At 48.3% G+C, this 22545-nt stretch overlaps 6 protein-coding genes across 11 annotated transcripts; 3 read left to right on the top strand and 3 right to left on the bottom strand.

Annotated features, from left to right (window-relative positions):
• Positions 1-2201: 2201 nt before the first annotated feature.
• Positions 2202-4974, bottom strand: FOIG_05753 (uncharacterized protein). Its single transcript, XM_031204573.1, has 2 exons — positions 3589-4974; positions 2202-3534 (listed from the first exon to the last, which is right to left on the bottom strand). The coding sequence occupies exons 1-2, from the start codon at positions 4063-4065 to the stop codon at positions 2941-2943; spliced, it is 1071 nt and encodes a 356-aa protein (XP_031066402.1). The 5' UTR covers positions 4066-4974; the 3' UTR covers positions 2202-2940.
• Positions 2541-2657, top strand: FOIG_05754 (uncharacterized protein; the record flags this gene model as incomplete). The annotated part of the gene is given in 2 exon segments (XM_031204574.1): positions 2541-2617; positions 2627-2657. Coding segments are annotated over 2 exon segments (108 nt in total).
• Positions 4975-7224: 2250 nt separating the features above from the next.
• FOIG_05752 (ATP-binding cassette, subfamily B (MDR/TAP), member 1) lies at positions 7225-12339 on the bottom strand. Its single transcript, XM_031204572.1, has 6 exons — positions 10945-12339; positions 10665-10822; positions 9918-10536; positions 9234-9800; positions 8393-9178; positions 7225-8260 (listed from the first exon to the last, which is right to left on the bottom strand). Exons 1-6 carry the CDS (start codon positions 11984-11986, stop codon positions 7383-7385), a joined length of 4050 nt encoding a protein of 1349 aa, XP_031066401.1. The 5' UTR covers positions 11987-12339; the 3' UTR covers positions 7225-7382.
• Positions 12340-15515: 3176 nt separating this feature from the next.
• Positions 15516-16868, top strand: FOIG_05751 (uncharacterized protein). Its single transcript, XM_031204571.1, has one exon. The coding sequence runs from the start codon at positions 15770-15772 to the stop codon at positions 16667-16669; it is 900 nt and encodes a 299-aa protein (XP_031066400.1). The 5' UTR covers positions 15516-15769; the 3' UTR covers positions 16670-16868.
• On the bottom strand, positions 15532-19987 carry FOIG_05750 (E3 ubiquitin-protein ligase BRE1). Of its 6 annotated transcripts, none has more exons than XM_031204568.1 (5): positions 19582-19987; positions 19132-19431; positions 19016-19073; positions 17357-18960; positions 15532-17300 (listed from the first exon to the last, which is right to left on the bottom strand). In XM_031204568.1, exons 2-5 carry the CDS (start codon positions 19243-19245, stop codon positions 17127-17129), a joined length of 1950 nt encoding a protein of 649 aa, XP_031066397.1. In that variant the 5' UTR covers positions 19246-19431; positions 19582-19987; the 3' UTR covers positions 15532-17126. The 6 variants fall into 6 exon arrangements, with proteins under 6 accessions (XP_031066397.1, XP_031066394.1, XP_031066399.1 ...); XM_031204565.1 differs by having other exon boundaries at positions 19132-19275; XM_031204570.1 differs by having other exon boundaries at positions 15532-18960.
• A 105-nt stretch (positions 19988-20092) lies between these two features.
• On the top strand, positions 20093-22237 carry FOIG_05749 (uncharacterized protein). The gene has a single exon (XM_031204564.1). It carries the CDS (start codon positions 20247-20249, stop codon positions 21978-21980), a length of 1734 nt encoding a protein of 577 aa, XP_031066393.1. The 5' UTR covers positions 20093-20246; the 3' UTR covers positions 21981-22237.
• The last annotated feature ends 308 nt before the right edge of the window (positions 22238-22545 follow it).

Here is a 22545-nt window from a genome sequence, read left to right as displayed (position 1 = left end):
AGTTTTGGTATCCGTGCCGTTGAGCTTCTTACTTACAACCCTCTTTCCTTCTGCTATCAAAGTGATGGAGCAGGCTCTCGGCTCTTCTGGCGATGTCTGTGTCGAATACCGACCATTTGTATCCCGTTCAACATTTCGAAAGGGAACGAGTCAATATGCTGGCCAGGTCAAATTGCTTTTTAATCTTTGAGTGCATGGACTTGAACTGAGTTTCAGCGCCACCGCGCTTCGTCAGGCTTTGTTGAGATCATGGTAACAAACCAGGCTGGCTTCCCTTGTACTGCGTTCCGTACCGTTTCTTCAACGGGAATAACTTTCATTGGCCTCTTCGACGGGAGCTCCCCCGGAGGTCTCTTATTCGTTGCAGTCATTCACTTCTGGTATGTACATAAGCTGAGTTCGACGCTGTATTTGTAGCGCAGATATGTGCGTCGACATGCAGTATAACAACCTGGGCGCCTTGAGCAGAAATCTCAAGCTATTTTAACATTGCTGACAAGTTTCTCTGCAGGGACGATATTGTTACATTGAACTAAGCCTGCTGACTGCACATGCATATCCGGAACTAGGTCCTCGCCCCTCCCCGCAACGAGGCATGCATGTCGTCTGGGTGGCGAGAGCCAAACCTGTGAAATTACTACATACGAGCATTCTATCAGCACTCACCGATCCAAGATGCCAACACAATCGCCTCCACTCCTCAAGTTAGACGTGGGGCTAAAGGTTCCTTTCTCCCTTTGAAGTACAACGCTCATCGTCATTGGCCATCAAAAACTATAACCTCAAAATGAAAACCGGCGACTTACCTCCGCCTCCTCCCCAATGGCTTCCATCATGTTAGAAACACATATCTATCGGTGACGTCCAGTGATAGGTATCGTCTGCTCGATCCATGGATATGGTGCTCCACGGACCCGGAGCGTGGACAAACAAGCAAGCTAGGACGCGTCTGGTAATTCGTCATTTCCACGCCATTCAGCTTTGAACTGTCAATCCTGCTGGCTACATTTCGGTCACAGCATGATGCACAATATTATTCGTTGAGATACGCGAACCAAGACGCCATCTCCGTGGCTACAGGCTAGCAGACTCTTTTGTACGGACACGGGCTCGGACCTTCAACCAAGTCTTCGACACACAACAGACCCAAACAATCAGATTGAAAAATTGACAAGTCGTTGCAAGTCTAATTGACCACCCTGCAGCTTGTCCGTCAGAGCTAGCCTGCGATTGGCTCCTACGCATTGAAGGGGAATGCACCTTGTTGGTGATAGCACATCATGAGCACCAAGAAATCCTGCTATTTGGGCTTATTTCATAATGGCATATCACCCACGAAACGGCTCAATGATAGAGCATTGAGGAATGGTTTCCTTGTTCTTCTTCTGTATGTTGGGAAATGACCGTCCGTTCTCGTTGTATACCCAGATATTATAGGCAGGGCCGCACGTCATACATCTCAACATTCAGACATTCAACAGTAAACACCATATTTTAACTGAAGTACATGCCAAGAAGACACCATATGTTATTGAAGCGTCGTCTTTTCTTGCATGCATGCGTGCACATCCAGTTCCATGGCCTTGGAACAGTTTCACATTAACACCATCCCCTCACTGCGGCTTACCATCAAGCTTGGCTACGTTCCACAACAGCTTGAAGACGAGCTCTAATCCAATAAAGTCGGCCAGTGACCGTGCTAGTCTCTACTGCACTGCACATGCATGTTTGGGCTCTATCGGCGAACAAGAGACGGATAGCCATTGCTATAAGACCTCCTCTACCCAGCATTGACGATGCTCACTTAAAGCTTGGTCTGGCACCTTCCCAAATGATCTGATGAACCCTTTAAGATCTATCCATTCAAAAATTGAAACGAAATAACTGCTTCGTTAGAGTCAGCTTGACAACAAACCCCTTACCATGAGAGGTGGTGCTGAGTTATCCCCCTTGGATCACCAACACTATTACTTTGTTAGCTTCCATATTCGTTTGCAATATCTCAGTTGTGATTTTAGGTTATCATGTACTGGGAAAAGACATCTCGGCCGCTACCTTGTAAAAATCGTCGTAAGATCTGACCGATCCTTTGCAAGATGAGATAGTTCAGCCGTCAGCGCTAGGAGTTGGCCAGCTACTTGTCCAGTTTGTTGTATACAACATTAGGCTGGACGGAGGAGCAGATCTGCTTGCGTGTGAACGAACGCCCATGTGTAGCTTATGGCTTCGCACGTCCACAATCGAGCCCGGTTAAATAGCGAGGGGAAGTGATCAAGATACAAAAATGAGGCATGAGAGGGCATCTTGGGTCTCTATTCCATCTGCCTATATTCCTCTAAGTTGTTCACTGAGCTTCGTACATCTATACTGACCATTAGCAGCAGGGTGCTCAGTCCTCGTGGTTACTCTAAGTAATACACAGATACCATGTCCCACCGTCTCCCATTTGGAGTCCGTCACGCTTTTGAAGTTCTCCGATCTATCATGTCCCAAACCCGCTCATCCATTGAATCCAGGAGAAAAAAAACAATAAACCCACTATGCCCAACCAGAATGCCGCTGTGAAGAAACTCCAGGCTGTGCTCGCTATTCCAAATCAACCCCTTCCAAAAACCAAGTAAAAAAGTGCCAAGTCAGCTTTGGTAGAAAACGAGTAAACTATGTATGTAAACTCGTAATATGATATTATAGCATGTTGTGTTGCATGCCGGTCTGCTTCCGTACCTGCAGGCTGGAAGGTTGAATCGGTTCAACAAACAAAAGGAAAGAAGTTGGTAAGGGTATCAAGTCATGAAGATATGCGAAGTGCATCGTATCAGAAGAGAAAATACAAACCCCGCATATGGATCTGTAGTCATAACATATTAAAATAGTAATAGTCGAAAATTGAGAAGAAGTGAAGGAAGTATAGCTGAGGTGGTGCTGTTCAGGGTCGATATTCTATAACACAGCATTGACTAGTGCTGCACTGCCGAGCGCGAGTACTAAGCCAACCCATGACGGGGCAAATATATGCGCCAGGTTGGTCTCTTCTGGAGGCAAAGTGCTATTGACAAAATCTGGGCCACAGAGAGTGTTCACTTGTCGAGCTGCGCTTTCGTAGGTGAGTGCCACAGGTTGAGAACGGTCTTCAGCGGCTGCGTGGAAGATGTTCATAGTTTCTTGTATGCACCAGCTGCATGAAGGGTTGGTGCTACCAGGCAATGTAAGGTTATACGGTAGGTAGTAGAAGTAGGCGTTGGCGGCGGTCGTGGTATTTGTGACAGCATTGGCGTAACAATACATATCATCCTCGGGTGTTTGAAGACAGGTAGCCTTGTACATCATCTCGTAGGCCTTCATGCCATAAAGGAACTGCTTGACGATAGTGTTGCCCGATTCCCATTCTTGCTTGCAGTTTTCTGATGCAGTGAGGTTGCGCGCTGCAGCATCGAAGAAGTCAGTGCAGTACGTGACGTTTGCAGCACATGTTGCATCGAGTACTCGGACTATGCTCAAGAGCTGCTTCTGAGCTTCAAAGAAGCCACGGGACGTCTGGGATTTCGTCAATATTCATGACCTGCCTGCCATCCATTGAGTGGAACTTACCTGGAGCATCATAGAGAGGGGGTAGCAAGTTTCGTAAGAAGGGTCGGAAAGGATTCCATTCAGAAACGCGGGGCAGTTACTATCTGATGTGGTCGAAAGCTCGGCTGACAAATTTCCATCAAAAGCTTCAGGTAAAGGTGTGTTTGTCGCAGCAGCAGTCTTTGCAGCACGTTGAATGGTGACAGTTGTTGCCTTGGATTTGGCCTCAGTTTTGGAAGGGGTTTCCTTGTTGACGATCTCCTTGACTTCATCTTCATCCTTGCGTCGGTGTAGCTCGTATCTGTTGATCGTAGGTGCATGGTGTCGTCGATGTCGGAGTGAAGATGATGATGTCTCAGTACCCGCTAGGACTGTAGAAGTAAGACATGCTAAAAGTAGGAGAAGTGATAATGCTATTCGCAAGCGGGGCGCGCGGTAGCTGGTGGACTTCGGCCTACTGCAAGTCGTTGTTGAGGCAGACCACGATGATGAAGCCATGGCAACGAGCGACGAGGCGAAAGACGCCAAAGATGTATTAAATCGTATTCCAAGTATGTGCAGCAATCGGATTGATGGCGATGTGTACAACCTTTAAGTGGATTGGCGGCACAGACAATCACAGGATTGAATGAATGTGTTTCACCACGATGGGCCCAATTTGACACGATCAAAGGTGGTGGTAGGTCAGTATTGGATAGTGAAGCACACACTGAAGCGATAGTTGTAGCGGTAGTGAGTCAATCGATTGGTGCCGAATGCCAATATTTAACAATTTCTCGGTGGAGGATCTTTATTGTTGTCGTTGCATGGCGCAATTTGCAAAGTTCCAAGTCGGATGACACTTCCGATGAGTGGGAAGTCAATTGATAAATGAGAATCGTTCGCGGGGGTCCTCTTGCGGCCTCGATGGTCGAGAATGAGTGTAATGCGGTGCGTGATATACCAAATGCGAGATGGGATTGGTTGCCAGGGGGGGGGGAGATGAGATGGCCGTAGAATTGCTACTGGGTGTTCGAGACTTGCACAGATTTGGTAGCGGTTGATGTGGCCAAGAAGTGCTTATTCAAAAGAGACAGGATATTAAGAAAGAACGAGTGACTGTATATTGCAGTTGCAGTTGGAGCTGAAGTTGAGTCTGGGGTTGAAAATGATCGTCGTGAGTAGGTCGAAAAGGAGTGATGGAGTTGGCGAGCACAGATGGAAGTTAACGAATGAATGGCGGGTCGAGAAACGAGTGATCGACAGCGGCTCTAACAGCACCTGAAGTAGAGGGAGGTCTGTAACTCAACGGCTGCGCAAGCAAAAAGAAAACGAAGGAAAGGAAGAGGGCGCCCACCAGTTGATTAGAGATGCCAGTATAGAATTCTAAGTGGATATCACGGGAAATGGGAGTCAGTGATGCCGGACAAGAAAGCAACATCCCCTACAAGGACAGCCAAGTTGACTCTAGCGGGCCAAGTCGGAGGGGAGACAAACGATTCCAGCCCAGGCCCTGCCTTGCTTTTGATGCTTGTCAATTTTGACCAGGATCGAGCAGGCATCAATGAATCAATCAAATTCAAGAGCAGAGAGACCCATGGCTTGATCCCAGGAAATAGCAAGGATAATTAAACCCTCCTTTGAGGCTTGCAGTAGTGTCTGTTAGCGCGACGGTTTATTGACTGGGCCTGATGCAGCGTGCTGTACCGTATCACCCAGAGTGTAAGGTGTGTACTGTAACTGGACAATAATGCGAAGTTTATACAAAATGAATGTGAGAAATTGTTAAAAGAATGCTGCACGGTGATGCGGTTTAGGAGGGTATAGTGAAAAGCCTGCTAATAATCCATCACCCAGCTCCATGTACTGCCACCCACTCCGATAACTCTCTCCTGATACACAGACAAACCACAAAACATCAATTGTAGAAGAAGAGAAACCTCCTTCAGCGCCTTACGCGTCCATATTCGCATTCTTTGGTTACTAGGGTTCAGTTCTGTTTCAAGCCGGCCCGCTTACTACCGGCATCCTTGAGGGAACCTCCATTCTCCGAACGGTATTGCATGCACACGTACGGATACAACACTTTCATATTCTCCAGGTTACACGATTGACTGTTTGCAAGCCAAAATGCATGTTCCCACATATATTCCCAGGTCGAAACGGACATCGAGCTGAAGACGGCAAGGCTTAGGAACAGGCGACTAGAAAAGGGGAGGGTCAAATCTCGCTTCCCCATAACGGACCAGCCACCATTACCATGGATCCAGCCACGACAAGGCAAAAAATAGCATCTACAACCGATTTCTAGCGTAGGTAGGATCGCTTCAGGGCATCACCTCATTCCAAGGTTTATTGGTGGGTGGAGGGTGCTGGGTGGGTGCTGCGGAGGGACTATCCGTTCCCGATCAGGTCTGTCAGTTGAAGTTCAGTTCGTGCATGCACACGACTGAAGACTTCCAAGATTGTTCATTCATTCTCACCGTTTCGTTTCATTCCGGTCGTAATGTTTCGTTTCTTCAACTGAGATGGCCCTCGTCAGCTTCAGGCCAGTGCCGGAATGGTTCTCTCCGCTGACGGTTACTCAGGTGATGTTGATTTAATCAGCGATTCTCTGCCACCACTGTGCCTGCTCCCAGGTTCTAACCCTAAGACAGGCCCCTGAGCGATAAAAAGACTCAGGTGGGTTGATTATAACTTGGTAGGCCTTTAGACTAGAGATTTTTTGGCACCCTGACTGCTTGATTAACAGTCGGAAGTCTTCTTACTCCCTGAGACCAAGTTGAACTCTTCTAACGTCCTCTCAATCTCCACCGAGACCCGATAGAGCTTCTCGCGTACCTTGCATGGTTTCCGCAACGCCTAAAGTAATTTCCTTGGCTTCTTAGCTCTCTCCAATGAAAAGCTTTGCTCCCCTGCCAAGGAGTCCCTGCCCTAGCTAAACTCTAGCCTCTGATGCGATGCGAGATGTGTTACGTCCCGATCATCAAGCGACTCTCAAAAATGAATAACGCGATTCATTGGTAGCTTGTCTAACTATAACAGAGATAACTTCCATCCAACAATTCGTGCTTCGCCCCAAGACCGTATCGAGTTGTCTCATTCCCGCATTCTCAGCCGTTGGCTACCGTGCAATGTCTAAAGTTTAGCAGAGACATTGATTGTCTCAAACAATCGGGGACCCATCAATCACCACATTCACCGCTACCCCCGTCGGACCGTTCGTTTGGCCATAAACGTGAGCGAGTGACTGATTCTTTGTGGCCGCGTCTGCCGCTAACAAGGTTAGATACCATAGGTAGGTGAAGAATGCCGTTATCCGCTGTTTGTACCCGTCAGCCATCATCGTCTTCCAGAACTCCCAGTATGGTTCGTCCAGCTGTCATGTTCGAGACCCGTTTTCATTCCCTGTTAATCCTCCCTGTCTTGGATGTACTGTTGCACACGATAGCCATGTGGCGGCACTCCGATTGCCCCTCGAGGGGAGGCAATAAGACATAGGATATCGATCCTAAATTATAAAAATACTTAGGTAAATTACTTAAATCTTAGGAGGCTCCTTGATGAGTTTATTCCCAAAGTCTGAAGTTTTTCTTGCTTCCTGAGGCCCCCGTGTCTAACCACTAATGGAGATAATGCATTAATGCACGACACATTCACAGTTCGCATGTCAGTGGTATGGCATTGGAATGTTTGAAGAGAGTTGATTGATCAGATGGTATACATCAGAAATATTATAAACAATAATGAGAAAATGTCCTCCTTTCTTCAAGAGAGGGATGTCCCTGCTAATAACAGATCGCCCAAACGCCAATACAATGCAGAAAAATTCTTCGCTACGACTGCTTCTCGAGGCTCTGTAAGTTAACCAACTCAGCGTAACGTCCTTTCTTCTTCATCAACTCCGTATGTGTTCCTTGCTCAACGATACGACCTTGGTCGAAAACGTAAATGACATCGGCCTTTTGAATAGTGCTAAGACGATGGGCAACAGCTATGGTAGTTCGGCCCTTAGCCGCCTTGTCCAACGCTGCCTGTACCACATGTTCCGACTCAGAGTCTAGAGCCGATGTCGCTTCATCAAGGAGCAAGATCTTAGGATCTCGGATTAAAGCTCTTGCAATAGCAATACGTTGCTTCTGCCCACCAGACAGCAACGCACCCTTGCTACCAACAATGGTGTTGAAGCCATCGGGGAGTGAGATAATGAAGTCGTATATATTAGCCTCGCGACAGGCAAATTCGACATCCTTATCGGAGACATCCTCGCGTGCGGTACCTAAAAGGATGTTTTCCTTGATGGTTCCTTGGTAAAGTGTAGGCTCCTGACTGACAAGTGCAATGTGCGATCTATAGTCGTTTATATTCAGCGTACTGATTTCGTGCCCATCGATGAACACACCGCCAGAAAGGGGATCGTAGAATCGTTCTAAAAGTGCAATGGTAGTAGACTTTCCGCAGCCTGATGCGCCCACAAGGGCAATATACTGTCCAGGTCTTACGACAAGATTCAGCCCACGCAGAACAGGTTGCTCGGGTCTCGTAGGATAACGGAAGTGAACATCACGGAATTCGAGAGTGCCCTCAACCTGAGACAACCGCTCTCCAGTATCTGACCAAGTGTCAACCACGGGCTGTCTATCAAACAACTTTTTGAGTTCTCCGGCAGCGTGGTGCGCTTTACCCATGTCAGGAGCGAAGGAGAAGATTGTACCTGTCAATTTGTAATTGGTTAGCTGTGTTGAACTTGAATGGCGTATGGGGCTAGATTCCTCAGATAGCTGGGTTGAATCTGTATAGGGGCAGATTCATCAGGTAGCTGAGTTGAATCTTCATTGATACGCACCGGCTGATTGGGCGCCGAAAATGATCGCCATAAAGCAGAGAAAGAATTGGAACATGCTCAACTCGAACTTCGCTATGAGGGTACCGCCATAATAGAAGCCGACTGCGAAGCATGCGAAAAGGAGGGACTGCGAAGCGGCGTACAGCGTGGAGGATTTGAGGACCGAGATTAAACTCTTGCGTTGCTGTACGGCAAGAGAATCTCTGTAGGTTTTTAAGACATCTTCTTCCCTCGTCAGTGAGGCGACGGTTCGGATGGCGGATATTGCCTCGGAGGCAAACCCGGCAGAGCTGTCATAGGCAGCCTTAGCGCGGTGCTGAAATTTCGCGAGGATCCAGAAGCGGAAAAAGCCACATCCCAAGAGGACGGGGATCAATGAGATACACACGAGTGAAAGCTTCCACTGAATTGCCAAGGATAGAACAATGGCAGCGATGAGTGTCGTGCCAACCATTAACAGCGTGCCCAGAGTCACGCCACTCAGTCCAGCAACGTGAGTTGTTTCAGTCGAAAGAAATGAAGTGAGTGCTCCTGCAGTGTTCTCATCGCGGTCAAAGAAGGCAACATCTTGACGAAGCATGGCTCGGAAAGCTCGGTCTCGTACTCTGTGGACTAGTCGCTCAGAACATTTCGCAAACAAGACACCCTGAATAATGAATGCAAACAACTGAACAAAGGCGAGCATGAGATACATGGCGCTCCAGAAATCAGAATCTTTCTTGATTTGGTGACGGTTCTGGTCTGTTACAGGCACTGACAGAGTCGTGATCTGCTTAGCAAAGAAAACTGGAACAGAATTAGCCATGATGAGTTACTCGAAAAAGATATTTAGAACGTGTACCAGCTTGAGTAGGATTGCCTCCTCCACATATAGCGGAGAATATGAGTCCCGTAATCATAAATCCCCATTCCCTTTTGTTGAAAGACGTGATGAGTTTGATAAGTGTCCACAAGCCATACTTTTGTTCAGCCTCGGCTTTGCGACCTTGAAGAGCCAGACTCGATGCGGATTTTGTGGTGCTTGTGCGGTCCAGCCTGGCTGCGATGTCATCGTTAGGGTCAGCGATAATTGCAGCCTGTTTCTCGCTCGTCATCTTCCGCATAAGTGATACCTCCTTCTCATCAATGGCAGCTTGCTCCTCAGGGGTCATCGTCTCAGCAGCGGCAATTTTCTGTGCCGAAACGAGCTTTGAATATGGACCCTTGTTCTCTAGAAGTTCGTTGTGAGTACCCTGTTCGACAATACGACCGTTGGACATCACAACGATGTTGTGGGCATCCCTAATAGTTGAAAGGCGATGAGCAATGGTGATGGTTGTGCGACCCTCGGAAGCGTTCTCAAGCGCAGCTTGCACAACACCCTCCGACTTGGTATCGAGAGCACTTGTTGCTTCGTCAAGGAGGAGAACTGGAACCATGTTAGTTCAGGAAATGCGGACGACACAAAGAGGGGGGGGGATAAACTTTAAGTCTCTTGGACTTTAGTTCAAGATCTCAAGTTTTATCTCCCCGTCGGTATACTTACTCTTGGGATCAGAAACGATGGCACGAGCGATAGCAATACGCTGCTTCTGGCCACCTGAGAGGAGAAATCCTCGTTCTCCAACGTTGGTTTCGTACTTTTCGGGAAGGGAAGAAACAAAGTCATGCGCGTTTGCCTTCTTGGCTGCTTCAATAACCAGCTCACGCTGTTTTTCCTCGCTCGCCTCTTCATACTTGGTGCCGATCAAACCGTGACGAATGTTGTTAAAGATAGTAGTGCCAAAGAGTGTAGGTTCCTGGCTGACAAGAGCCATTTGCTGTCGTAGCCATCGGAGATTAAGCTTAGAGATATCGTGCCCATCCAGGTAAACTGTGCCTTGCACAGGATCGTAGAACCGTTCAACCAAGCCCACAATCGTCGATTTGCCCGAGCCTGAGGCCCCAACGAGAGCCGTCACCTTGCCGGCCGGGATTTCGAGACTCACATCATCCATAACCGTGACTTCCGGGCGAGACGGGTAGATGTGTTTGATTTTCGAGAGCCGGATGGAGCCCTGAATATTCTCGAGCTTCTCGCCCTCATTGCTAGAGGAATCGAGGGGAGAAACACGGTCGATTGTATTGAAGATCTTGGCAGCAGCAGCAACTGCATTCGTAAAAGCCTGCGAATAATATTAGCTTCCAAATAGTACATAGGTGGTGTATATCCAAAGACGCAAACTGCCGACAGCAAAGGCCGCAAATAAGAGCTAGGGGGCTAGGGAGCTGGGGAGAGCTAGGGGGAACATACCTGAATGTTAGGGGCAACGTTGCCTAGGTTAAAGGCTCCAATCATCACGGCCATGAGGATAGTAAGGATGTTAGAAAGTGAAGTTTCACCATCTACAAGCATCTTGCTACCTTGCCAAAAGGCCAGACCATAGTTGAGGTACAGGACCAGCATCATACCTGAATTGATTAGAGATTTATTCTGTACAAGGTACTTGAAAATTTGAGGATTTGGTGGAAGATGGCTGGGTTGTGATGGAAGCCATTCGCATGCATCTTCAACGCCCTGGAGAAACACATACCTGCAATCATACAAGCGACAGCGCCTTTGACACGGAACCCAAAGTATTCCGCATTCTTGAGATGGGCGTCATATTGCCTGGCAAGGCGTTCCTGCGTCCCGAATGCGACAGCGTTTCGAATAGAACTGATGACCTCGTCTGCAAGACTTCCTCCATGAGCATAGGCTTCAAGACTTTGTCGATTATATTTTAATATGAAGGACGAACCACCGCCCATGTTGATCAGGAGAGCAATGACGGTGGAAAAAAGGATCAGAGTCAGTTTCCAGTACTTGATGAAACCGATGATGAAGGCCGAGACGAATGTAGCCACAGCTGCAAGAGTGAGAGACACCTTCTCCGAGATGCCATCTTGGATGAGATTCGTGTCGGACGTAATTCTTGTGACCACTTCGCCTGCGCCAATTTGATCGAAGAAACCGATGTTTTGTCTTAAGCAGCTTTCAAGGTAATGAGACCTAATCTTTCCAGCGATGTGCTCTCCGGTCCAGATAAACCCAACAGTCGAAATGTATACGACAATGAATTCGCCAATGCCTAAATAGACAAAGTACAAAACGAATTCCACCAATTTGTCGTTGAAGGCACTGCTTGTTAAGGTACGATTCACAAAAAAGTCTTGGAAAACGCCTTGAAGATTTCCGAAGACAACGGTCATAAGAGGAAGCGCCGCGCCGCCGGCAATGGCGCAAAGACCAGAAATTAGAATAATTAAGATGTCGTTGCGGGAGGCATATCTGTATAGTACAGCCACGCCCTGCTTGACTTCGGGGCTAACCACTTGGCGTCGCAATACCTCGGCTTCGTCAGGTGGCAAGTGTCGATAGTGATCCTCGATGTTTTCTGCTTTGGGGGGCACAATGACTGCTGAATCGGCCTTTGTCAGGTCCAGCTTTTCGTTGTTGGGGTCGCTCGAAGATTTCATGTGTGGGCGAACTGCATCTTTGTCGGTTGAACCACTCCCGCTATGGCTTGACGACGATGGTCGCGAGGGATCGCTGCTACTTGTTGCAGCGGCTGTCTTTTCCGAAATTTCGGTCATGGTGATAATGTGGCTCTTGGAGAACCAGCCCGTATAGTGGTTAAAGAGAGTAAGTGTACAGTAAGTTATTGGCGGGGTGAAGAAACACCCTTGGATAAAAAGGAAACACCAGTAGGTGTTGGGTTGATATGGTTGTCGTCGAGATTAGCGAATCATGCGTATTGAGCGTTCATCTATTTTCGCATAGAGAGTTGAAGTCGAATGCGCCGCAGCACGGGCAACGATGGGGCCCCAGGTGAGCAGTCTCCTGTCTGTACGGACTGTGTTGGTGATAAGCAGTTGGCGAGGGGTCTGTTTTATTTCGCGATCGAGAACACAAGAAAATGCGACTCGAGATGAATGGACAATTTATTTAAATGGCTGAGCTTGGGCAACACATCCACACACCCTCGCTCCATCTGTTGGACTGGCTTAGCGTACCTTGTTGTCGGCCTGCGGGACACAAAAAGGCACCGGGAATAGACAACCTAGCAGGTCGATTACGCTTCGTTTCCCTTTTCAGCTAAACGAATGTCTGATCCGCTAATCATTCATTGGCGACTCCAGCACGGGGTTCTTGCAGATTGGGGCCTGGGGGAGAGCATCGTTGGTGAAGAATGTTCCATTGTCACTTGTCACTCATGCTCAGGCGTATTCAAGACCCCGTAAGCCGGTTCAATACAGGGATCTCTGATCTGTGTGTGATCTCAGCATCCAATGTCTTGGGAGTCAGAGATCCCCGTGGCGATGGAGACTGTACAATCCTCCCGGTCAAAAAGTTGCATATGTACCGATTGTTTGAGTCATCTCACCGTGTATATTGTCTTTGGCTGTCTGTCTTTAGCTGCCTTGAATCATTGGATCTGCCCTCGGACTCCCGCAGTAGTCCGACAACCCGTAGTGGGTAATCCTACGGAGCGAAAATCATCAATGCTTACTCGCACTCTTCGACTCCGGCTAGGTTGAAACGAGAAGGCAAGGAATTATAGTCGTTCATATCCGAATATTATTAGTGTTAAAATTATCATTATATGAATTCAATATTTCTCTCCGATCTGGCTCTTTTGATATTTTTAAAGCCTTATTTGTAACTTGATGATTGTTCTATAAAATAAACATATTTCGTCGTCTATCTACCTTACTATAACTCTTGGCTCCACATTCACATCTCCTGCCTTTTCCCGCCAGCCAACGATCAGACTATTCGTTGCAGAGAGCGGTTAGGTGACCGAGCTTCTGTGGAGCATTTCTGCGGCGTCGAAACGGTTGCTGCTTTCGGACAGCGCCCGACTCGCTTCAATCTGCCACTATCGGTTCACTTTTATTACTCCAGGCTTCGGAGTCTTCAAAGACAGTCGAAACTGGAGCCGGTTAAATAAGAAGCACGGGACTTCGGCACGCTTCGTATTATGTTATCCAACAAGAGTCCTTGGACGCAATAACCACTGGTACTCCACAAGCCTCGAGCGTCAGGTAAGCCATAGTCAGTGAGCACGAGCAACAGGTTCCAGAGTGATCTTGAATGTCCCAGCGCTGTACCACAGGGGGCAAGCATTGCAATACACAAGCCGTTGTGCATCAGATTCATGTCACCTCGATGAGGTATTGAGGTTCGAGTATGGTAGCACTTTGGTACACAGATGGATCTGTATGCTGCACAATAATGAGAAGAGCAATAACAATCTCGTTCAATAGCGAATGTGTTCTTCAGGAGAGTCGGGTAAACTTACAATCCTGTTGAATATTGGTGGCGGTCATCGGAGGTCGGTGAGTTCTTGACGCCGGTTCCCGATTGTCAGCATAGAATGAGGCTAGGAGGTGGTCAGTAGCTCCCGAGTCCGAATCCCGGTCATTAAACTTATTTTCGTATCCGTTACTGGTGTTAGTTGCTAATTCCGATAAATTCTAGATTGCGTGGCTTGTTGTGATGATGGGGCATAGCCAACAGCTTCGCAATTCTCGCATTCGCGAAGATGGCTTGCTGCAACTCGGTAATGCCAATCAACTACAGAACAACTTCCTGTTGAAAGCACAGATAATGTGGAACGTGGGAACCTGCCTGGGCAGTGCACTTCATATTTTGTGCTCCATTCTTTGAAGTGAGTTTCCAAGTCACCAAATCGCTATCGGTTTGTAAGGTCAGCCCTGGCACCCTCAATGGTGATCATCTAGGAGGCTGAGTTGTTGGGAATTCTATCTGCATGAGGGTATTTTAAACCTCTACGTCCTGTGCAGGACTAACATTAGACGTAGTCGAGCGAAGGATCTTGCATCCTAGGCCATGTGTTATCAGCATCCTTGCTCAGGGACTTGTGCCAGCGCAATGCATCCTGCTGCCGCTGTTATCAAATGAGATTTTTCCAACCTTGACTTCATAACCAGTAGGTGTTTCGAATTGACTTGTACACAACGACGGGTGCATTCGAGTTGGCCCCATGGCCGTTCTATCGAGTGTTCTCAAGGGGTATTCGTGTGAGACAAAGCATGACAGTGCTTGTATTGTGCCGCTGTAACCGTCAGGTTGATGACAACTCTAGAGGAGACAAGAAAACTAAAGACTTCAACCCTAAATGATAAAAATATTTAGGTAAGTTAGCATAAAGTTGGGGGGCCTTTAGTCAGTTTATCTTGGACATCCTATCTCAAGGTCTGAGGTTTTCTTGCTTCCCAGGGCATCCAGAATAGTATTCTTGTAATACCTACCTAAGTTCAGGTGAGGTTCCACAGTTTCGCATAAAGGATTTGTTTCATGGTTATGGGGCGATAAACGAGGATGCTCCCCTGCTAGAATCGCACCCACCCTGGAGCTGATGGTATGTGAAGTAGTTTCTTGCAGGACGCTGTATACAGAGTGCAAATTGATTCGGTATTACAGTAATAGAGTAGATAGATATTTATCTAATTCTGGAATTTTAAAGATACAGAACTGAGGTTATAGTCCCGTAAAACCTGAACAATAACCTCAATTTTTGTCAAAGCTTGAAACCTGCATTATGCGGACCATGATCTCAAAGATGGAACAGTAGCACGACATGAATGACCTTCGAATTGAGTAGAGAAATATTGAATACTGGCTTACGATGCTATGATTGTATTGCTGTAGACGTTTTGCCGGGTTTGCCGCCGCTCGATATTGGATGTATGTCGCGAAGCCCTCACTCCGAGGACCAGTACTAGATGAAGCAGATGTGATTTACCGTAATGGACTTTGTGCATTATTACTATGCAGAACGCAATAGAAAACGTATTACTTAATGGTCTTCTATTTTACTCGACACTGCCTTATGTTGCTATAACCGAAGTCCTCTCGAACGAATGATGCTTCGATTAGGACAAATTGGATGTCATGATGGCAACCTTGGAGGTTCAGGTCAGCGAGAGAATGGAGTACACTAGACTCATGAGAACAAAAATGTATTGCTATCCCCAGGAGGCCAGCGCTCTCTATAGCTGTCAATAACGAGTTTGGCCATCCTTGCTCCCATGACTGCTACTTCAAGCCTTAGGCAACAATCGTCTATTCGTCTTTTCATTGGATGCTACCAGAGACTCTGAACAAATCATCAGAGCTTACTACAACAGATCGCCACATCATCTCATTCAAGCCCATCTTTAGACTTCTTATCGCCACGGCACGTGTCCAACTTAACACGTCTCCTTCTGTCCAAGATAAAACTAAACTCCCATCACTTCCAAAACCTCACCATACTCGCCATACCAGAATCTCGCGATAAGCATACGGGCACAGGCTCGCACACAGAGTTCGTATAGTCGACCCTATAGCGTCATAGCCCCCAAAACATCATGATACCTGGCTCTCTCGCCTGGCTACTTGCACTGCCGGCTTTTGCGCTGGCCGCCCGCCCCAAGGATGCCATCAAGCTTTCCGATGTGCGATCTCTCACCCTCCGCGGTAATGGAGCCATGACGAATCATCGCCGTGTTGGCGCTATCCCCCAACTGCGCTGTGTCTCCAAGAAGGCGCTCTGTGAACTTTACGACATCGATGTGATGCGCTGCACCAATGAAGGCTCCGGCTGGGGTGATGAGGATATTCAATGGAGCTGTACTGCCTCGCTTCCAGAGGAGCTCAAGCTTGTCACGACGGATGTGATCTGTGAGGGTTATAACTCTCCCGACGACCCCTATGTTCTGAAGGGTAGTTGCGGTGTTGAATACAGAGTTGCCTTGACAAGGAAGGGCGAACGCCGTTATCCAAATATCGCCAACGGAGGATGGTTTAGTGACGGCAGAGGTGGTACTGACTGGGGGGCTCTACTCTTCACGATTATTTTCGTTGCTATTCTCGGCTGGATCATTTACTCAGCGTGTTACAGAGCACAAGAGGCTGGTGGCAACTCTAACCGACCACGACGCCGTCGCGACGGATGGTCCTCCGGAGGATGGGGTCCCGGATGGGGTCCTGACGGTGATGACCCTCCACCTCCATATCCCGGTTCTAAGCCTTCTTCGCAATCTGACACTTGGAGACCCGGGTTCTGGAGTGGTGCCGCAGGAGGAGCCGCAGCAGGATACTGGGCTGGTAGCCGTAATCAGCAAAACCATCATAATCACCACAACGATGGGTATGGCAGCATCGGACGTGGAGGTTCTGGATGGGGTGGTCGTTCTGGATCGTCATCTGGATCCAACAATTCAAATCGTCATGAGAGCACTGGTTTTGGTTCAACCAGCCGTAGATAGCTAATCACCCCGTTAGACACATGTACCAGAGTTCCGAATTTCTTTTTGGTAGCATAATCGACGCTTTCCATTTATCCTGCTATTTCATACACTGACTCTGAAGTACCCCAACCCCCAACCCCCAACCCCCTCCTTTCTTTACAAAGAGTATATACATGCATGCAGCGGCTCGTGAAGTGTTCCGCTGAGTGGTTTAGAAATACACGGATGACTTTCCAAGAGTAGCCATCTAGCCCAGAGAAGGAAACCGTCAAGATGCGCTGTCCAGATCATAGTGGCCCAACATAGTCCGGTGAAGGTGGACATACAGCCACCTCCAAATGCCTGAAAGGTATAGGATGGATGCTCAATGCTTGACGCAAGCAATTAATGAAGTAGAAAAAGAGGTATCGCATATATAAGGAACAGAAGTAAGGTGCAAGATAGCTTGTTTCCATTGCGCTCTCGGTGCGTTCGTTCAATGATGAACGGGCATAACGTCCATCTTGTCAAATGCTCGGGAACATGTAGGACATTTCCGCATGCGATTGCTGATGCGATCATCCACACATTGGTTGCAGAATAAATGGCCACATGTCTTCAACGCCGTATTCTTGAAATTGATACGACAAATAGTGCATAGAGCGAACGTCTGGAAGCGCGTTAAAATGGTTTAAAACATCAGGATTGTTTTCTTGGATCACTTACCCGTAGCATTTCTTCTTCTTCAGACGCATTGCTCAATGCCTTATTCTTCCAATTGTCGCGATCTTTCTGTGTATGCTCGAGGCGTACCTTCATCTTCTCCACCTCAGTCTCTTGCATCGTGTTGCGCTCACGAACCACAGCAGAAGCCGCATCTTTAGATTTGACCAGGTTTGTCAGGTCAGCAACTTGCTTGTTCAGAGATTCAGTACGGCGGAGAGCATCGAGGCTTGCTGTTTCCATCTTCTTGTTCTCCGTCATCAGGGCGGCATTTGCTTGTTTCAAATCGGTTAACTGTTTATCCAAATTACCCAGTAGGGTACGGTTCTGCGATTCGAGGTCCTTTAGCTGGGCGATGATTTCCGAACTCTTGCTGTTCTGGTGCCGCAATGATCGAATCTCGTTGTTGCGTGTATCTGCGTCCTTTCGCGCGGCAAAGTATTTCTGGTCAGCTTTACTCTTCTCTGCAATTAGTATTGCCATGCGTTCCTCTGCAGCACTGGTATCCATCGCTTTCTTTTGAGCAATTTGAATTATTTTCTTGTATGCCTTTTCCATAGCCGGGAATTCAGTGTTGATAGAGTTGAAATCCCGTTCCAATTTTGTGTAGTGCAGACGAAGCTCATCAATTGTCAATGCCTCGATATCCGGGCGAATAGCTTGCTGGTCCTCGTTCGGTTGAAGGCGTGAAAGTTTTGCTTCCAAAGCCGTAATTCTATCCTCTTTGGCAGATGCCAGAGCCTTGACTTGATCGATTGATGCCCGGTCTTGTTCTAATCTTGCCTTGTGTTGCGTAGTTTCGGCCAGCAATTCATCGCGCGCCGATCGCACTCGGGCAAGATCTTGATCTCTGGAAATGATCTCAGCTTCAAGTTCCTGTGTCACCTGATTTGCGTCTGCTTCAAGCTGAGTTCTGAACATCGACCGCTCTGCTTGTAGTTTTTCGGCTTCTTCTCGCAGCTGTTTGTTTGTAGCTTCAAGGGTGTTAATACGTTTGATGAGATCCTCGTTCTGGTTTTTGAATTGTTTGAAAACGTCGGTCCGAATGAAGTCTTCATCGGTTAAGGTCTCCCTCTTCGCTTTAAGAGTCGAGTTCTCGTCCTGAAGGGTCTTGATTTCAGCCAGGATGACGTCGAGTTGTTCCTTTTGCTTGGTAGCAGCTGCAGTTGCCTCTTCATACTTGAGCAACAGTTCACCCGCATTGCCATTTGTTTCGCCGGCCTCAGCACCCCCATCGCCAGATGCAGAAGGGCGAGTGGCATTAGCAAATGCTTGTTGTTCTAGCTTCTGCACCTGAAAGCTTTTGGCACGGTCTAGTTTCTTCTCCGCTTTGAAATATCGCAAAGTCGCAGCATTCAGTTGTTCAGACAGCTGGTCCTTTTCACTCTTCAAACGGTCCAGTTTGAACAAGTATTCCTTTTGTGTTGCCAGCAGACTTGCAACCTTATTCTCCAGCGCAGCAGCGTCGGGGTCAATCTTGCCTCGCGAAGAGGCCAATCGTCCGAGGAGTGCTTCAGCTCTGGATTTGATCGTCTTGCCTTTGTCGGATAGATGTTTCTGGAATTCATGAAGATCCTTGAAAGTCACGCCACTCAGATACGGAGGATCTGCGAATAGGTTAGAAAAAGCACGGCTGGTAACTTAGAACAAAGGACCTCATACCGGATGGTGTTGTAGAGGTGATCTCCGAGTCTGAAAGAAGCTCCATTTCCTCAAGCACCTGTTTCTTTGTTTAGCTATACCACAGACAGTGGGGCCTGGAGAAGGGTGGGACAAACCTGTCGCCACCAAGCATCGATAAGTCTCAAGTGGTCGTCATGATGGACAGATCTTTTGTGAAGTTCCTCGAGGCGTGACTCGTACGTAGAAGCCTTTCGACTATATTCTTGCATCTGCCGGTAGATGGCGCCCTTTGTGTAGGCCTGAAGATTGGGTCAGCGACATTTCCACCTCCATACGTCGAGCAAGTTGCGTGATGTTTTCTTGGGTTGTGCGGAGGCGCTTCTCATTTGGGTGCATGACGAATGCACTTCCGAGCCGACTATTGCGGTGTCGCAAGAAGCAGGCGAGCATCATCACTGGCTTGGTGAGCAATGCCGTCCAGGACCATCCCAACAGAATGGCACGAAGCCGGGAATAGAAGCCTACGTGATAGGCAGAGTGCGGGGGGAAACATATGGGTTGGATACTCAAGCGTTGGCAATAGGAGATGTCGTCGTGTGACTTACCTCGATCCAACTCTCCTCCTTCATGTCGGAAGAGTCATCTTTAGCCTTGGAGCCATTGACGGCAACTCGCTTGCTCGGAGGGGCTATATCATCGGCACTGCTGATGGCAGGCCGTTTCCTATCCTCCATCTTTGAGACTGTGGATGGGCGAGGGGAGGCAGAGGGCGTGGTTGTAAGAGGCATCAGAAGTCGCGTGGCATAGGGCAAAAAGGCGGACGCGTTGCCAAAGAAAAGCGACGGGTCGGTCGTGCGAGCGCTTTCAAGCCAATTCCCGTCGCGAGCAAAGACGTGCGAGCGATCATCAAGTGATGGCGCGGGGAAGCGTGTTATGATGATGGAACGTTTCTTCGGGTAAGGAGTTGAAATTTCGAAGTTGAGTCGCAGAACAAGAAGCGCGGCGTCTCCACCTCAAAGGGGATTAGTGTCAGTCTAGCTTCGTTCGGAAAGTGGAGCTTTTCTTATCGATTTGCATGGGCGGATAATTCTCGCCCACTGGGCATCTCCACCATCCCGCATTTTATTTTCTCTGCCTTTTTTCTGGGCTGCTTGGTACGAGTACTTTTTAGTTTCTGAATCGTTCTCTTGTCGCAATTCGTTCGGAAATGTCAACACAGATAACATATCGGAATTCGCATACAATACATGCATGATTAAACGCTTGCGCAATGAGCTCCATTTTCAAAAAGAAAGGAGGGCCTGCCTTCAAACCCAAGATCCCCGCCGCTCGACGCCCCGCGGCACCAGTACCCTCACAACCTCCCAAAGCACCACCAGCTGCTTCTCCTCCGCACGACTCAAGAGATCCAGAAGCTCAGGATGTGTCCCATCGATCTTTAGAAACACCATCGGCGAAGGATCCCGTAAGCTCACCCATTGAATCGCAAATTCAAGATTCTCGTGAACTTGGTCGCCAATCTCCTACCCCACCATCGACAATCCAGGAGCCTGCAAAGCCGGACGAACATGCTGCAACTGAAGGGTCTGCCAAGGAAAGGCCTCCAGAAGAAAAGCAAAGTGAACTTGCGAACCAGAACACCGAGCGCAACCCTGAAAAAACCGGAGTGCCTACCACGGCTGCCCAAGCGACAACCTCGAGCGAGCAAGAACAAAGTCAACAGCCTCCTGCACAGTATAGTGAGATTCACTCAAGTAGTACAGATGATGCTCCGTCTCCTGTTTTGCAGACACCAACTCCAGATGACTCGGAAGGGCCAAGTGGAACTGACCTTTCAAATACGCCATCTCTCCCCGCTGCTGACTTGAATGATACACACGAAGAGACCTCAGGAGAACCGCAGAATGTACCCAAATCAACCCGTAGGCCACGAACCAGGAAGCAAATTAACCAGGTAAACCAGGATGAGGTTGAAAGAGAGGGAGGCTCGAAAACGAAGAAACGTCAGAGGAAAACCGATGAACAAAGCGCAGCACCCAGACAGCCCAGAAAACGCAGGACTACCCAGAGCGGTACAAGTACACCCAAAAACAGACGGGCGCGCTCACTTACGCCAGAAGATTCAGAATCTCAACTGGTGGACTTACAGAAGCTTAAGATGGCTGATTTGACCAAGGATCTTCACATTGGCAAGAAATTCAGCAGACATGATGAGCTACGAGAACGAGAGAGGCGGGCAAGAATGAAGATCAAACTCGGAGTTGACGGCGAACGTGACAGCTCAGAAACCCCCGAAGATGGTGGCCAAGGAGGGAAAATTGGAAGCCCTGCTGCATCGTCGCCAGCCCCCTCGGTTTCAGCTCCAGTTGCACCTTCAGGACCTCAATTCCGTATTGTTGATGGGCAGATCGTGATCGACCAAAGCTCGTTGGCTGTGGACAGACATGCTCGAGCCGCCGCTGCAGCCGGAGATATGGAAACAGTCGAAGAAAACGACTTCACGCGCCTCATCACCAGCAACTCATTCATGAACACCTCCAAGCTTAAGGGTCCTAATATCTGGACTGACGCAGAGACAGAGCTCTTCTATCGCGGTCTGCGCATGCTCGGTACGGACTTTGAGATGATTTCCAAAATGTTCCCGGGCAAGCAGCGGCGTCATGTCAAACTCAAATTCAATCGGGAGGAGCGTCACTGTCCACAACGCGTCAACGCTGCTCTCATTGGCGAGAAGACGGTGAAGATCGATCTCGAAGAATACAAGGCTTTCACTGGTAGCGAGTTTGAGCCAGTGGCAGACATCGAGGCTGAGCAGCGCAAGATCCAGGAAGAATATGAGGCCGAGGAGAAACGTCGAGCTGACGAGCAGGCCGAGATCATGCGCAAGAGACGTGAGGAACTGTTCAAGGATGACGACGAAGGTGACGCGAAGAAAAAGAAGAGGAAAAAGAAACAGGCAGTAGCCTACGGGCTAAACGGCGAACCCATTGCTCAAGAGGCTTGAGCTGGGTGAGGACATAAATCAGGCCGAAATCAGGATCAAGGGCACGTCCAAAATCGGAGACATGATTCGGGCGGCGTAACGGGGACAGGCATGATACCCATAGGGTTTTTTTATTTGCTCACGAATGAAAGAAAGGGTTACACGGAATTAGCTTCGAGAGCAGTCTCTACAGAATAATAGTTCTCCTAGGGCAAGGTACACAATGTGGAATCTTAAACCTGCTTAATAACATATATTATCATGATAAGTGACGTCTGTCTCTCGTCTCAACAAATCATAGCTTCGTGCCATCCAAGGGGTGTAAATATAAGACCGTGGCCTGTGTCAAGTCAAGCTGGCGATCCAAACATAGGGGTGGCAGGGTCAGTCAGTACTGGCAATTATATACATAGACTTGCGGGTTTTGAAAACGACAGAGTAATTAGCAAGCTGCCAACGGATGATTAGTGGCCGGATATAGGAGATCTCAGCAGGGCTCTCCCAGCATGATGTGCGAGTGCTAGACTGGCGGGATTAGGGGTATGGTTATGTCGATGGCTAATACTACTTAGGTAGTGGGATACTC

This window comes from Fusarium odoratissimum (genome assembly GCF_000260195.1).
Source record: "Fusarium odoratissimum NRRL 54006 unplaced genomic scaffold supercont1.7, whole genome shotgun sequence".
NCBI classification, from domain to species: domain Eukaryota; kingdom Fungi; phylum Ascomycota; class Sordariomycetes; order Hypocreales; family Nectriaceae; genus Fusarium; species Fusarium odoratissimum.
The sequence above is the reverse complement of the archived record's forward strand: the minus strand, read 5'-3'. Positions and strand labels throughout refer to the sequence as shown.